This window comes from Rutidosis leptorrhynchoides, chromosome 1, assembly GCF_046630445.1.
Source record: "Rutidosis leptorrhynchoides isolate AG116_Rl617_1_P2 chromosome 1, CSIRO_AGI_Rlap_v1, whole genome shotgun sequence".
NCBI classification, from domain to species: Eukaryota; Viridiplantae; Streptophyta; class Magnoliopsida; order Asterales; family Asteraceae; genus Rutidosis; species Rutidosis leptorrhynchoides.
The window spans coordinates 150,534,807-150,548,191 of record NC_092333.1 but is presented as its reverse complement, the minus strand read 5'-3'; the positions used below and the strand labels follow the sequence as shown (position 1 = coordinate 150,548,191).

Below are 13,385 nucleotides of genomic sequence, written 5' to 3'. Positions count from 1 at the left end.
TGAACTTCATAAAGGTACCAACAACACAACTTTACACTTATTCTAATGAGAAATCAAACACATGCAAGACCTAAATCTTGCAATTTCATCAATCAAAACCCTAGGTTGCCAAATAGGATTCCCACACCCAATTAGCATCTCAAGAACCCTAATTTCACAAGGAAATGGGTCTTGAACATCATACCACCCCAAACCCTAACACTTACACAAAATTACACAAATAATTTGGATTTAGTGCTTACCACAAGTGTATAACTAAGCTAGATAGCAGCTACACAAAGATTGAACCTCAAATTGGGGATGGGTTTTGCTTCTTTTTCCCTAAACTTGAGCTTTCTCACTCTAGAATTCAAGAACTCTCCTCTCTCTCTCTCTCTCTCTCTCTCTCTCTCTCTCTCTTTCTCTCTCTCTTGTTAGATAGAAATGTGTTAAATGGAAATGAGACTGAGAAACCCCCTTTTGTTACCAGTTTGTTGACATTAGTGAAAAAACCCATTTACCCTTAAGTATTAATATATAATACAGTAGGCCTGTCAGCCCGATGGCGCGGCGCGTCAACCATGTGCGCGGCGTGCGCCCCTACTGTTATCCAAAATCAGAATTTGAGATGTCACAAGTCTCCCCCCGTTGAGTTGTTCGTGTCCTCACGAACCACTCTTGGCAATACGTGGAAAAGTATCATATTTGCGCCCAAGTGAAAGCAGAACACCAGAAACCGTATGGGTCTTTGCGTCAATTAGAGATTCCAGAGTGGAAATGGGAACATATCACCATGGATTTTGTGACAAAACTACCCAGAACCCAGAAAGGAAATGATATGATTTGGGTAATAGTGGACCGGTTAACCAAAAGTGTGCATTTTTTAGCTACTAGTGAAACAGCTTCGTTGATCAAATTAGCTCAGTTATACTTGAATGAAATAGTATCGCAACATGGGATACCGTTGTCTATTGTGTCAGATAGAGATTCCCGATTTGTGTCTAGTTTCTGGAATAGTCTACAACAAAATTTGGGTACTCGTGTCAACCTTATTACAACCTATCATCCTCAGACTGACGGTCAAAGTGAACGAACTATTCAGACTTTAGAGGATATGTTAAGGGCTTGTGTGTTAGAATATGGTGGATCGTGGGATTATCATTTGCCATTGGTCGAATTTGCGTACAACAACTCCTATCATTCGAGTATAGGCATGCCACCATATGAAATGTTGTATGGTAGAAAGTGTAGAACTCCATCGTGTTGGTTGGAAGCAGGTGAAAAACAGTTTACGGGTCCAACAATTGTGCAGCAAACTGCAGAAAAAGTGGCTATCGCACGTGAAAAGTTGAAAGCTGCTAGGGATCGACAAAAGATGTATGCTGATCCTCGTTGACGACCAGTGACGTTTATCGTGGGCGAACGTGTGTACTTAAAAGTGTCACCGTGGAAAGGTGTAATTCGGTTTGGTAAATGAGGAAAACTAGCTCCAAGGTACATTGGTCCTTTTAGAATCCGTCAAGTGCTAAACGATCAAACCGTAGTGTTAGATCTTCCTCCAGAGTTAACAGGTATTCATGATACATTCAACATCTGCTATATTCGTAAGTGTAAGTCAGATTCTTCCTCTACAAGATCTGAAAGTAGATTATAGTAAGAAATTGGTAGAAGAACCAGTGAGAATTGTCGACAGAAAAGTGACTAAGTTGCGCAAGAAGCAGATTTCAATGGTGCTTGTGGAATGGAAGCATAGTTTAGGCACCAATCTGATGTGGGAGACTGAGGAGTTAATGACCTCTAGATACCCTCTTCTGTTTGACCGTGACCAGATTCCGAGGACAGAATCTTCTTAAGGGGGTAGATTTGTAACAACCTAGCTTTGGGCCTAGTAGGTAATGACCTATTTACCCTTCTATGCTAATATAGTGATTTTATTAATTATGTGTTTTATAATTATTGTGTATGGGATAATGTGCGTTTTGTGACAAGGGTCACAGAACATATTTCCATTTGTGATTTGGACTTAAAATGAATAAGTTATTGAGGATTTCGCATTTCAGATAACTGATAAATACCCGTGTGTTGTGGGATGTGGGTTTTAAACCCTTTAATATATCTGTGACTTGTCTCAGTTGAGATATTTTTCCAAAACACACACCGACTCGTTCTTCCTTTCTCTACTCAAACCCTAATTCTTCAAATCACTTGTAAACTCAAATTAGTCACATAATCTTGTTTATTGTGTTCTACTGATCATTATAAGGTAAACCATGACTAATTTCATGATCTAAATCTCTTGCAAATTGAGTTTTTGTGTGGTCTTGATAAAAAGAGTATTTTGAAATCAAAAGTCAAGATTTGATGTTGTTTTGAGTGTCAAATTGATGGTTTATAGCCTAAACATAGTAGTGAATGATATATGGTCATTTGTAGTGTTAAAAACGAGTTTGGGAACAAGAATTGAGTGATTGAGTGAAAAACCCGTAAGTAACCTGCTGTTACAGCTGATGAACACAACCGTATGATTGCAGTTTGCAACCGCACAGATACAGGATGCAACTATACGGGTGCATGTGCAACCGTACGGGTGCAGTGGTGTTGTGCAACTGGATTAATAACCTGCAACCGTGATGATATCATGTGCAACCGCACGATTACATGGTGTAACCCTACGGATGCATGTGAAACCGTACGGTTTCATATCAGAACATGAATTATTGTTTACTTGACTGTCTTCTAGTCATTATGCTGTCCGTTTATAAACTTAGGACTATGATGCCATGACTGACTTGTGTATGTATGGATTCTCAGGTAATAAAGGAACGGAGAAGACTCAATGATATAAGACAACTGAGTGCTTTTGCTTCTAATCAAGTGGGATTATCTTTATGGATGTGATTATACAGTAACAAGTATAGTGATCAGTGCCATGCTTATTATTAGACTGTGTAATGAGTCTGTGACCAGTATTATGACTATATGTGATTATGTGCGCACCAGTGAACGTCGATGGTGAATTAGGACGTAAGAGGTCAATGCTATTTACCTTGTTTAGGGTAATAGTATTGGGTTCAAGTGTTACTGATTAGTGGTATAGTATGAATGATGAGTGCGTCACGTCTGGAAGGCTATACCAGTGACTCAATAATGTGGACTATCGGTATATTCTAGCTTGATCAGCTATGGGTTGCCGGTCCTCTTGTGTATGGCTTTAAGTGATTAGTGACCAGTGCCTTTAAGCTGTGCTTGATTCTTGTAGTGATGTCCAACAACATATTGCCATTCACTTAGTGTTATGCTAATTCCCCCACAGTGTTTTGCCCTACAGGTATAGATTAGCAGCTTTTGGTGGGTTTTGCAAGGCAAGTGAAGATGTTTGACACAGTGTATAATTCTGATTTTTCATAATAATCTATATGGTTAAATGGTTTGTATTAATAACATAACACCTGTGATTTCGTGAAATCATATTACTATGTATTAATATATGATGTGTAAATCTTAAAATCTTCCGCTGTGAGTGTTAAAAAAAATGCATGTAAAAAGTATGGTGTAACAAGTTGGTATCAGAGCATAGGTTTGGCAGTATGTGCACTGTGTAATTGACTTACTCCCAAACTTATGAACATGTCGTGCCAAACATCCGAGTGGGGAATACGTGAAGGTAGATATATGTTCCTAGGTGATTGTGCTTAGTGATAGGTGCTAACAGGTTATCAACTAAGCCTTTGTGAGATGATGTGTTTGCAGACAGGTATGGCTGACCAGACCAGAAATAACGATGCTCCTGTGACTCCCGGACCCGGAATATTTAGAGCGCCATCAGTGGAACATAGTCCAGAAAGTGATCCAGATGAATATGTTCATCAGTTAGAAAGTCAATTATAGGAAACTCGAGAAAAGGTAAAGGAATTGGAGGCCCACATCAGGCATTCAACTGTGGTGTCCGAAGCTAATGATCCACCGATACTTCCAGGGTTTACTGGTAGTCAGTATACATCTAGCCGGTCGGGTAGTGCTTCTCAACCGCCTCAGTTTCAACCTCAAGTTCAACCTCAAATGCCATATCAATCTTCTCAACAGTACCAATACCCTCTTCAATATCAGTACGCGACAACGAATCCATTTCAAACTCCTATGTTGCAGCAAGTGGTGAAGGAGAAGAAAAAGTGTACGTTCAAGCAGTTTATGGACTGCAAACCCTCTGAGTATTCGGGTCTTATCGATCTGATTGTGACCATGAATTGGCTAAGGGAAGTTGAACGGGCAATAAAAGCTTGTCAATGTGAACCAGAATTGCGGGTAACTTATGTCAGCCGACTGTTAAAGAATTGAGCTATTGTTTGGTGGGATACAATTACTGCTCCATTGTCCGAAGAGCAACTCAATCAGGTCACGTGGGAACAATTTGCTGCAAAGGTTCAGGAGCAGTACTGCACTACATTTGATATCAATCGATTGAAGCAAGAGTTCATGCAAATGACGATGACTGAAGGCATGACAGTCGATGAAGCGTTTGAGCAGTTTATGGACAAATTAAGGTTCGTGCATCAGTGGATACCTGATGAACAGTCCAGAGTGCAACGGTTTGTAGATATTTTGCGACCTGAGTATCGTACGATTGCAATACTTGCTACTATTTGTCACAAGCGCATATTTTGGAAAATATAACTGAAAGTGATATTAAGGCTGCCAGAAGTGTGAAAATTGAAAGTATGTCGTAAGTGAAACCAGGGGCAAGCCAGTCTAGCCAGCAATCAAAGAAATCAAGTCGGTTTAAGCCAAAAGGGCAATCTAGCCAGGGTAGGTAAGTGCCAAGCAGTCAGAAGACATGGTGTAGAACGTGTAAGTCTTCGTACAGTGGGCAGTGCTCAACATTAACGAAACGGTGTTTGCATTGTGGTATAGTGGGACATGAGCCTCAAGATTGTTCATTTAAGAATAATGTGTGTTAGAACTGTCATAAAGAGGGTTACAGATCCGCAGAATGTCCAGCTGCAAGAAAGAGTTATTCCGGGGCGGTGTCCGGGTCAGGGGTACGTGCTGTGTCAGTTGGGGGATCATCTGCTTCCTCTGTGGGGCAGAAGCGCAAAAATCTTCCACCACCTGAAGATAGAGCCTTTCAGATGTCAGTAGACGCTGCCACTTCTACTGACGATGCAATCACCGGTATGTTCTTAGTAAATTCTGTGCCGGCTCGTGTACTATTTGACTGTGGATCAAATCGCTCGTTTGTGTCAACTACATTTTGTGCTAAGTTAAATGTGTCTGTTAGTGCAATAAATGAACCCTTAAGTGTCGAAGTGGGTGACGGTAGAACTGTTCCAGTCACAAAGTTTGTGTCTGGAATTGCTATTGACATAGAGGGTAGTTTTTTCCCTGTGACTTGTTTAGTGATGCCTATACTAAGCTTTGGTGTAGTGTTAGGCATGAATTGGCTTAGTGACCATAAGGCAGATATTAAGTGCGATAGGAAAGTTATCTATTTCTCGGTGGCCGGTGGAAAACGGGTAGTGGCTCGTGGTGATCGTAGCGGGTTCCGTTGTCCATTATTGTCAATGACGAAAGCTCAGAAATCTTTGGCCAAGGGATGTGATTCTTTCTTAGCTTATGTGATCGATGTAAAGAAGGAAAAGAAAGTAGTGCCCGATATTCCGGTGGTGTCTGAATATCCAGAAGTGTTCCCAGATGAATTGCCAGGCTTACCGCCAATCAGGGAAGTTGAATATAAGATCGAGTTAGTGCCAGGGGCTACGCCAGTTGCCAAAGCTCCGTATAGATTTGCTCCTTCAGAAATTCGTGAAATGATGTCCCAAATTCAAGAACTGTTGGACCGCGGGTTCATTCGTCCGAGTTCTTCGCCGTGGGGTGCACCGGTGTTATTCGTGAAAAAGAAAGATGGTACGCTCCGAATGTGTATAGATTATCGTGAACTAAATAAAACAACAGTGAAGAATAAGTATCCGCTTTCGAGGATAGATGACTTATTTGATCAGCTTCAAGGAGCTTCATTCTTTTCGAAAATAGATCTACGTTCAGGATATCACCAAGCTCGTGTTGCTGAATCTGAAATTCCTAAGACTGCATTTCGTACTCGTTATGGTCATTATGAGTTCTTAGTGATGCCGTTTGGGTTAACCAATGCTCCAGCAATTTTCATAGATCTTATGAATAGGGTGTGTAAACCGTTTTGGATAAATTTGTTATCGTGTTCATTGATGACATTTTAGTGTACTCCAAAACCAAATCTGAGCATGCTGAGCATTTAAGACAAGTGTTGGAACTTTTGAAACGTGAACAATTGTATGCAAAGTTTTCCAAGTGTGAGTTCTGGTTACGTGAAGTTCAATTTTTTGGTCATATTATCTGTGAAGAAGGTATAAAAATGGATCCGTCTAAAATTGAAGCTGTGATGAATTGGAATTAACCAAAGAATCCAACCGAAATCAAGAGTTTTCTAGGATTAGCCGGTTACTACTGACGATTTATTAATGATTTTTCAAAGATTGCAAGTACTTTGACAAAGTTAACTAGAAAGGATGTGTCTTTTCAGTTGGGTAATGAACAGGAAACTGATTTTCAGACTTTAAAAAGTTTATCGTGTCAAGCACCAGTGTTAGCCTTACCTGAGGGATCCGACAACTTCGTTGTGTATTGCGACGCTTCTTTATCCAGTTTGGGGTGTTTATTAATGCAAAGAGATCGTGTAATTGCGTATGCGTCTCGACAGTTAAAACCAAGTGAAAAGAATTACCTGGCACACGACTTAGAAATGGCTGCAGTAGTGTTTGCGTTAAAGTTGTGGAGGCATTATCTTTATGGTACGCATTGTGTTATCTGCACCGATCATAAAAGTTTACAGTATATCTTTTCGCAGAAAGAGATGAATATGCGCCAGAGATGTTGGAAAGAACTAATTAAGGATTATGACTTTGAGATAAGATATCATCCTGGCAAGGCAAATGACGTGGCTGATGCATTAAGTCGTACGAAATCCGCTGACAATGTAAAGTTTATGCGAATTGAGATTGTGTCTGATTTAGTGGATCGACTAAAGATAACCCAACTCGAAGCATTATAAGATGGACATTTGAAATATGAGTTAATGGTGAAAAGAAAAGCAGAATTAATGAACGATTCTAGAGGATTTATCGTGAACGAGTTTGGGTGCCGTTACTTGGAAGATTAAGGGATTTAATCTTAAATGAAGCACATAAATCAAGATTATATGTGCATCCCGGTAGTACAAAAATGTACCATGATCTGAATGTGTTATATTGATGGCCAACTATGAAAGCAGACATCGCGCAATACGTGGAAAAGTGTCATATTTGTGCCCAAGTGAAAGCAGAACACCAGAAACCATATGGGTCTTTGCGTCGATTAGAGATTCCAGAGTGGAAATGGGAACATATATGGATTTTGTGACCAAACTACCCAGAACCCAGAAAGGAAATGATATGATTTGGGTAATAGTGGACCGGTTAACCAAAAGTGCGCATTTTCTAGCTACTAGTGAAACAGCTTCGTTGACCAAGCTCAGTTGTACTTGAATGAAATATTATAGCGACATGGGATACCGTTGTCTATTGTGTCAGATAGAGATTCCCGATTTGTGTCTAGTTTCTGGAATAGTCTACAAGAAAATTTGGGTACTCGTGTCAACCTTAGTACAACCTATCATCCTTAGACTGACGGTCAAAGTGAACGAACTATTCAGACTTTAGAGGATATGCTAAGGGCTTGTGTGTTAGAATATGGTGGATCATTGGATTATCATCTGCCATTGGTCGAATTTGCGTACAACAACTCCTATCATTCGAGTATAGGCATGCCGTCATATGAAATGTTATATGGTAGAAAGTGTAGAACTCCATCCTGTTGGTTGGAAGCAGGTGAAAAACAGTTTGCGAGTCCAAAAATTGTGCAGCAAACTGCAGAAAAAGTGGCTATCGCACGTGAAAAGTTGAAAGCTGCTAGGGATCGACAAAAGATGTATGCCGATCCTCGTCGATGACCAGTGACGTTTACCGTGGGCGAACGTGTGTACTTAAAAGTGTCACCATGGAAAGGTGTAATTTGGTTTGGTAAATGAGGAAAACTAGCTCCAAGGTACATTGGTCCTTTTAGAATCCGTCAAGTGCTAAACGATCAAACCGTAGTGTTAGATCTTCCTCCAGAGTTGACAAGTATTCATGATACATTCAACATCTGCTATATTCGTAAGTGTAAAGTAGACGACGAAAGTCAGATTATTCTTCTACAAGATCTGAAAGTAGATTCTAGTAAGAAATTAGTAGAAGAACCATTGAGAATCGTCAAAAGAAAAGTGACTAAGTTGCGCAAGAAGCAGATTTCAATGGTGCTTGTGGAATGGAAGCATAGTTTAGGCACCAATCTGCTGTGGGAGACTGAGGAGTTAATGACCTCTAGATACCCTCTTTTGTTTGACCGTGACCAGATTCCGAGGACGGAATCTTCTTAAGGGGGTAGATTTGTAACAGCCTAGCTTTGGGCCTAGTAGGTAATGACCTATTTACCCTTCTATGCTAATATAGTGATTTTAATAATTATGTGTTTTATAATTATTGTGTACGGGATAATGTGCGTTTTGTGACAAGGGTCACAGAACATATCTCCTTTTGTGATTTGGACTTAAAATGAATAAGTTATTGAGGATTTCGTATTTCAGATAACTGATAAATACCCGTGTGTTGTGGGATGTGGGTTTTAAACCCTTTAATATATCTGTGACTTGTCTCATTTGAGATATTTTTCCAAAACACACACCGACTCGTTCTTCCTTTCTCTACTCAAACCCTAATTCTTCAAATCACTTGTAAACTCAAATCAGTCACATAATCTTGTTTATTGTGTTCTACTGATCATTATAAGGTAAACCATGACTAATTTCATGATCTAAATCTCTTGCAAATTGAGTTTTTGTGTGGTCTTGATAAAAAGAGTATTTTGAAATCAAAAGTCAAGATTTGATGTTGTTTTGAGTGTCAAATTGATGGTTTATAGCCTAAACATAGTAGTGAATGATATATGGTCATTTGTAGTGTTAAAAACGAGTTTGGGAACAAGAATTGAGTGATTGAGTGAAAAACCCGTAAGTAACCTGCTATTACAGCTGAAGAACACAACCGTACGGTTGCAGTTTGCAACCGCACAGATACAGGATGCAACCGTACGGGTGCATGTGCAACTGTACGGGTACAGTGGTGTTGTGCAACTGGATTAATAACCTACAACCGTACGGGTGCAGTGGTGTAACCGTACGGATGCATATGTAACTGTACGGTTGCATATCAGGACATGAATTGTTATTTAATTGACTGTTTTCTAGTCGTTATGCTGTCCAATTATAAACTATGGACTATGATGCCATGACTGACTTGTGTATGTATGGATTCTCAGGTAATAAAGGAATGGAGAAGACTCAGTGATATAAGACAACTGAGTGCTTATTATACTGTGTAATGATTATGTGACCAGTATTGTGACTATATGTGATTATGTGTGTACCAGTGAATGTCGATGGTGAATTCCGACGTAAGAGGTCAATGCTATTTACCTTGTGTATTTAGGGTAATAGTATTGGGTTTAAGTGTTACTGATTAGTGGTATAGTATGAATGACGAGTGCGTCACGTCTGGAAGACTATACCTGTGACTCAGTAGTGTGGACTATCGGTATATTCTAGCTTGATCAGCTATGGGTTGCCGATCCTCTTGTGTATGGCTTTAAGTGATTAGTGACCAGTGCCTTTAAGCTGTGCTTGATGCTTGTAGTGATGTCCACCCAGATATTGCCATTCACTTAGCGTTATGCTAATTCCCCCATAGTGTTTTGCCCTGCAGGTATAGATTAGCAGCTTTTGGTGGGTTTTGTAAGGAAAGTGAAGATGTTTGACATAGTGTATAACTCTGATGTTTTGTAATAATCTATATGGTCAAATGGTTTGTATTAATAACGTAACACCTGTGATTTCATGAAATCAGATTACTATGTATTAATATATGATGTGTAAATCTTAAAGTCTTCCGCTGTGAGTATTCAAAAAAAATGCATGTAAAAAGTACGGTGTTACACATTGCACCTTCTACAAGGTAATTTCCTTGTTGCGGAGTTGTTTTACCTTTTGATCTAATACCCGAACCAGTTCCTCAATACACCTTAATTTATCATCCACAATAATATCCGGTAATGGTATGAACGCATTTTCATCAACTAAGCACTTTCTCAATTGTGACACGTGGAACGTGTCATGTATCGCACTTAACTCCTCGGACAACGATAATTTGTAGGCTACTTTCCCAACACGAGCCACAATTTTAAACGGCCCGATATATCTTGGTCCTAATTTTCCTCGCTTGCGGAAGCGTATTACCCCTTTCCATGGAGAGACTTTAAGTAGAACCCGATCCCCAACTTGGAATTGTATGGCCCTCCTTCTATTATCTGCGTACGACTTTTTTCTATCTTGAGTGATCTGCAACCACTCTTGAATTTGTTCAATCTTATCTGTTGTTCGTAAGATTATATCCGTACTACCCACCTCTCTCTGACCAACTTCGGTCTAATAAATCAGAGATCGACACTTTCTCCCATAACAACATCTCACAGGAAGGCATCCCAATAGACGAGTGATAACTATTGTTGTAAGAAAACTCACACAATGGTAAATGTGTGTCCCAGCTAACCCCCAAATCAATAGTACACGATGAAAAGCGGTACTAATATGTAGTTGAGTCCCCAAATATTCTTGAAATTTCTTCCAAAATCGGGAAGTAAAACGCGTATCCCTATAAAAAACAATCGAAACGGGTACCCCATGTCTCGTTACTACTTCACGCAAGTAAATTTCTGAGAGGAATTCTGAGGAGGAAGCCTCTTTGATAGGTTGAAATAAAGCACTTTTAGTTAATCTTTCCACAATTACCCAAATTGCGTCATAATGTCGAGGCGTCCTCGGTAACTTAGTGATCAAATCCATTGTTATGTTTTCTCATTTCCACACCGGAATCTCCAAGGGTTGAAGTTTGCCATACGACATTTGATGTTCCACTTTGACTTGAAGACAAGTCAAACAATTTTGAACATACCTTTCAATCTCCCGTTTCATTCCTGGCCACCAATAGTCCCTCTTTAAATCTCTGTACATCTTAGTTGAACCCGAATGTATTGAGTATTTGGACTTATGTGCGGTTTCCAAAACCTCCTTTCTACCCTCACCCGCGCTGGGTACCCATATTCGCCCATATCGTGTCATAAGTTCCCTACTATCTTTCTCACGAAGGTCCACTTGACCTTTAACACCTTCTTCGCGAAATCGATTAGATTCGATTATGGCGGTTTGAGCATCCCGAATTGTCTCGGATAGTGTCGAGGTAACTCCCATAGTGAGACATTTTATCCTAATTGGAGGGTGGTGACTCTTTCGGCTCAAGGCGTCGGCCATCACATTTTCCTTCCTCAAATGGTACAAGATATCGCAATAATAATATTTTACCAAGTTGAGTCACCGCCTTTGCCGATTATTAAGATCCCATTGATCAAAGAAATACTTTAAGTTTTTATGATCCGAATAAATGGTAAATCAAACCCCGTAAAGATAATGTCGCCAATTTTTTTTTTCACAAAACCACGACCGCCAACTCTAAATCATGAGTCGGATACCTCTTCTCATGAGGTTTCAATTGGCGAGAAACATAAGCAAACACTCTACCCCTAAAACACACCCCAACCCCTTTTTCGAAGCGTCGCAATATACTACCATGTCTTCCGTACCCTCTGGTAGCACCAAAATAGGTGCTTGTACAAGCTTATTTTTGAGTAATTGAAAAGCTTGCTCTTGTTTCTCTTTCCATTTCTACGCTACCATCTTTTTGGTCAACTTAGTCAACGGGGTGGCTATCTTTGAAAAATCTTGAATAAATCGCCGATAGTAACCGGACAACCCCAAGAAGCTTCTAATTTCGGAGGGATTCATAGGAGGATCCCACTTTAGAACCGCCTCGACTTTAGTTGGGTCCACTTGTATACCACCATCAGTAATCACATGCCCCAAAAATTTCACCTTTCGTAACCAAAATTTGCATTTAATCCTTGCCCACCTTTACTCTTTGAATAAATAAGAATGTCATCAATAAAGACAATGACAAATTTATCGAGCATCGGTCGGCATACCCGGTTCATGAGATCCATAAAAGTGGCTGGTGCATTTGTCAACCCAAAAGGTATTACCACAAACTCGTAATGCCCGTAACGAGTGTGGAACACCGTTTTTGAAACATATTCTTCCCTGACCCTTAATTAATGGTATCCCGACCTCAAATCGATCTTCGAGAAGTAGCTAGCCCCTTATAATTGATCAAAGAGATCATCAATCCTAGGTAAGGGATACCTATTCTTGATGGTCACTTTATTTAACTCTCGATAATCAATACATATTCTCATGGATCCATCTTTCTTTTTCACAAATAGTACCGGGCACCCATGGGGAACTACTTGGTCGAATAAAGCCCTTATCCAACAGTTCTTGCAATTGTTTCATCATTTCTTGCATCTATGTGGGTGCCAATCTATAAGGGGTTTTTGCGATAGGTGCGGCCCCTAGGACCAAATCGATTCAGAACTCAATCTGACGATTCGGAGGTGTACCCAGTAATTCATCAGGAAACACGTTCGAATAATTCCTCATGATAGGAATATCACTTAACTTTTCGCTATTCTTAGAATCATCAATAACGTGGGCAAGGAATGTCGAGCACCCATAAGTTAAGTATCTTTTTGCTTTAGCGTAGATGCATATAAGAGGTACACGCTTCTTCCTTTCACCATAAATAGTCGCCCATCGACCACTTGGTGCTTGCACAAAAATAACCTTCTCATCACATTTAATGTTTCCCTTGTACTGTCCAAGCCAATCCATACCTACAACAACATGAAACTCTCCCATTTTCATGGGAATTAAGTCTATAATAAAATTCTCGTCACCAATTACTATGTTGCATCCCTTGCACACACTATTCACTACGACAAAAGTGTTATTAGCTATCTCGACTTCTAATGGACACCCTAGTTTTTCACAAGGTACATTAAATTTATCAAAAAATGCTAACGACACAAAAGATTGATTATCTCCACAATCAAACAATACTTGTGCCGACATAGAATTTACAATAAATGTACCTGACACAACTTCGCGAGATTCTTTGGCATCTTCTGCGGTAATCTGGAAAGCCCACACTTGAGGTCTCCCTCCCCTTAAAAAATTCTCCTTCTTAATCCCCTTTTTCGGTTCTTTACGAGCTGTGTTTTCTTGAAATTTGGGGCAGTTAGGTTGTACGTGATATTCCTTATAAAAATTAAAACACAAGCGGGATGTACTCTCACAT

General features: G+C 39.8%; 1 protein-coding gene across 1 annotated transcript; it reads right to left on the bottom strand.

Moving 5' to 3' along the window:
* Nucleotides 1–10,087: 10,087 nt before the first annotated feature.
* Nucleotides 10,088–11,386, bottom strand: LOC139890233 (uncharacterized). Its single transcript, XM_071873128.1, has 2 exons — nucleotides 11,006–11,386; nucleotides 10,088–10,564 (listed from the first exon to the last, which is right to left on the bottom strand). Exons 1-2 carry the CDS (start codon nucleotides 11,384–11,386, stop codon nucleotides 10,088–10,090), a joined length of 858 nt encoding a protein of 285 aa, XP_071729229.1.
* Nucleotides 11,387–13,385: the final 1,999 nt, after the last annotated feature.

Coding starts and splice junctions, on each gene's coding strand:
- LOC139890233 (XM_071873128.1), bottom strand. CDS start 11,386: ATGGGAGTTACCTCGACACTATCCGAGACAATTCGGGATGCTCAAACC. Junction 10,565..11,005: donor TTCAACCCTTGGAGATTCCG/GTGTGGAAATGA, acceptor CTGATTTATTAG/ACCGAAGTTGGTCAGAGAGA.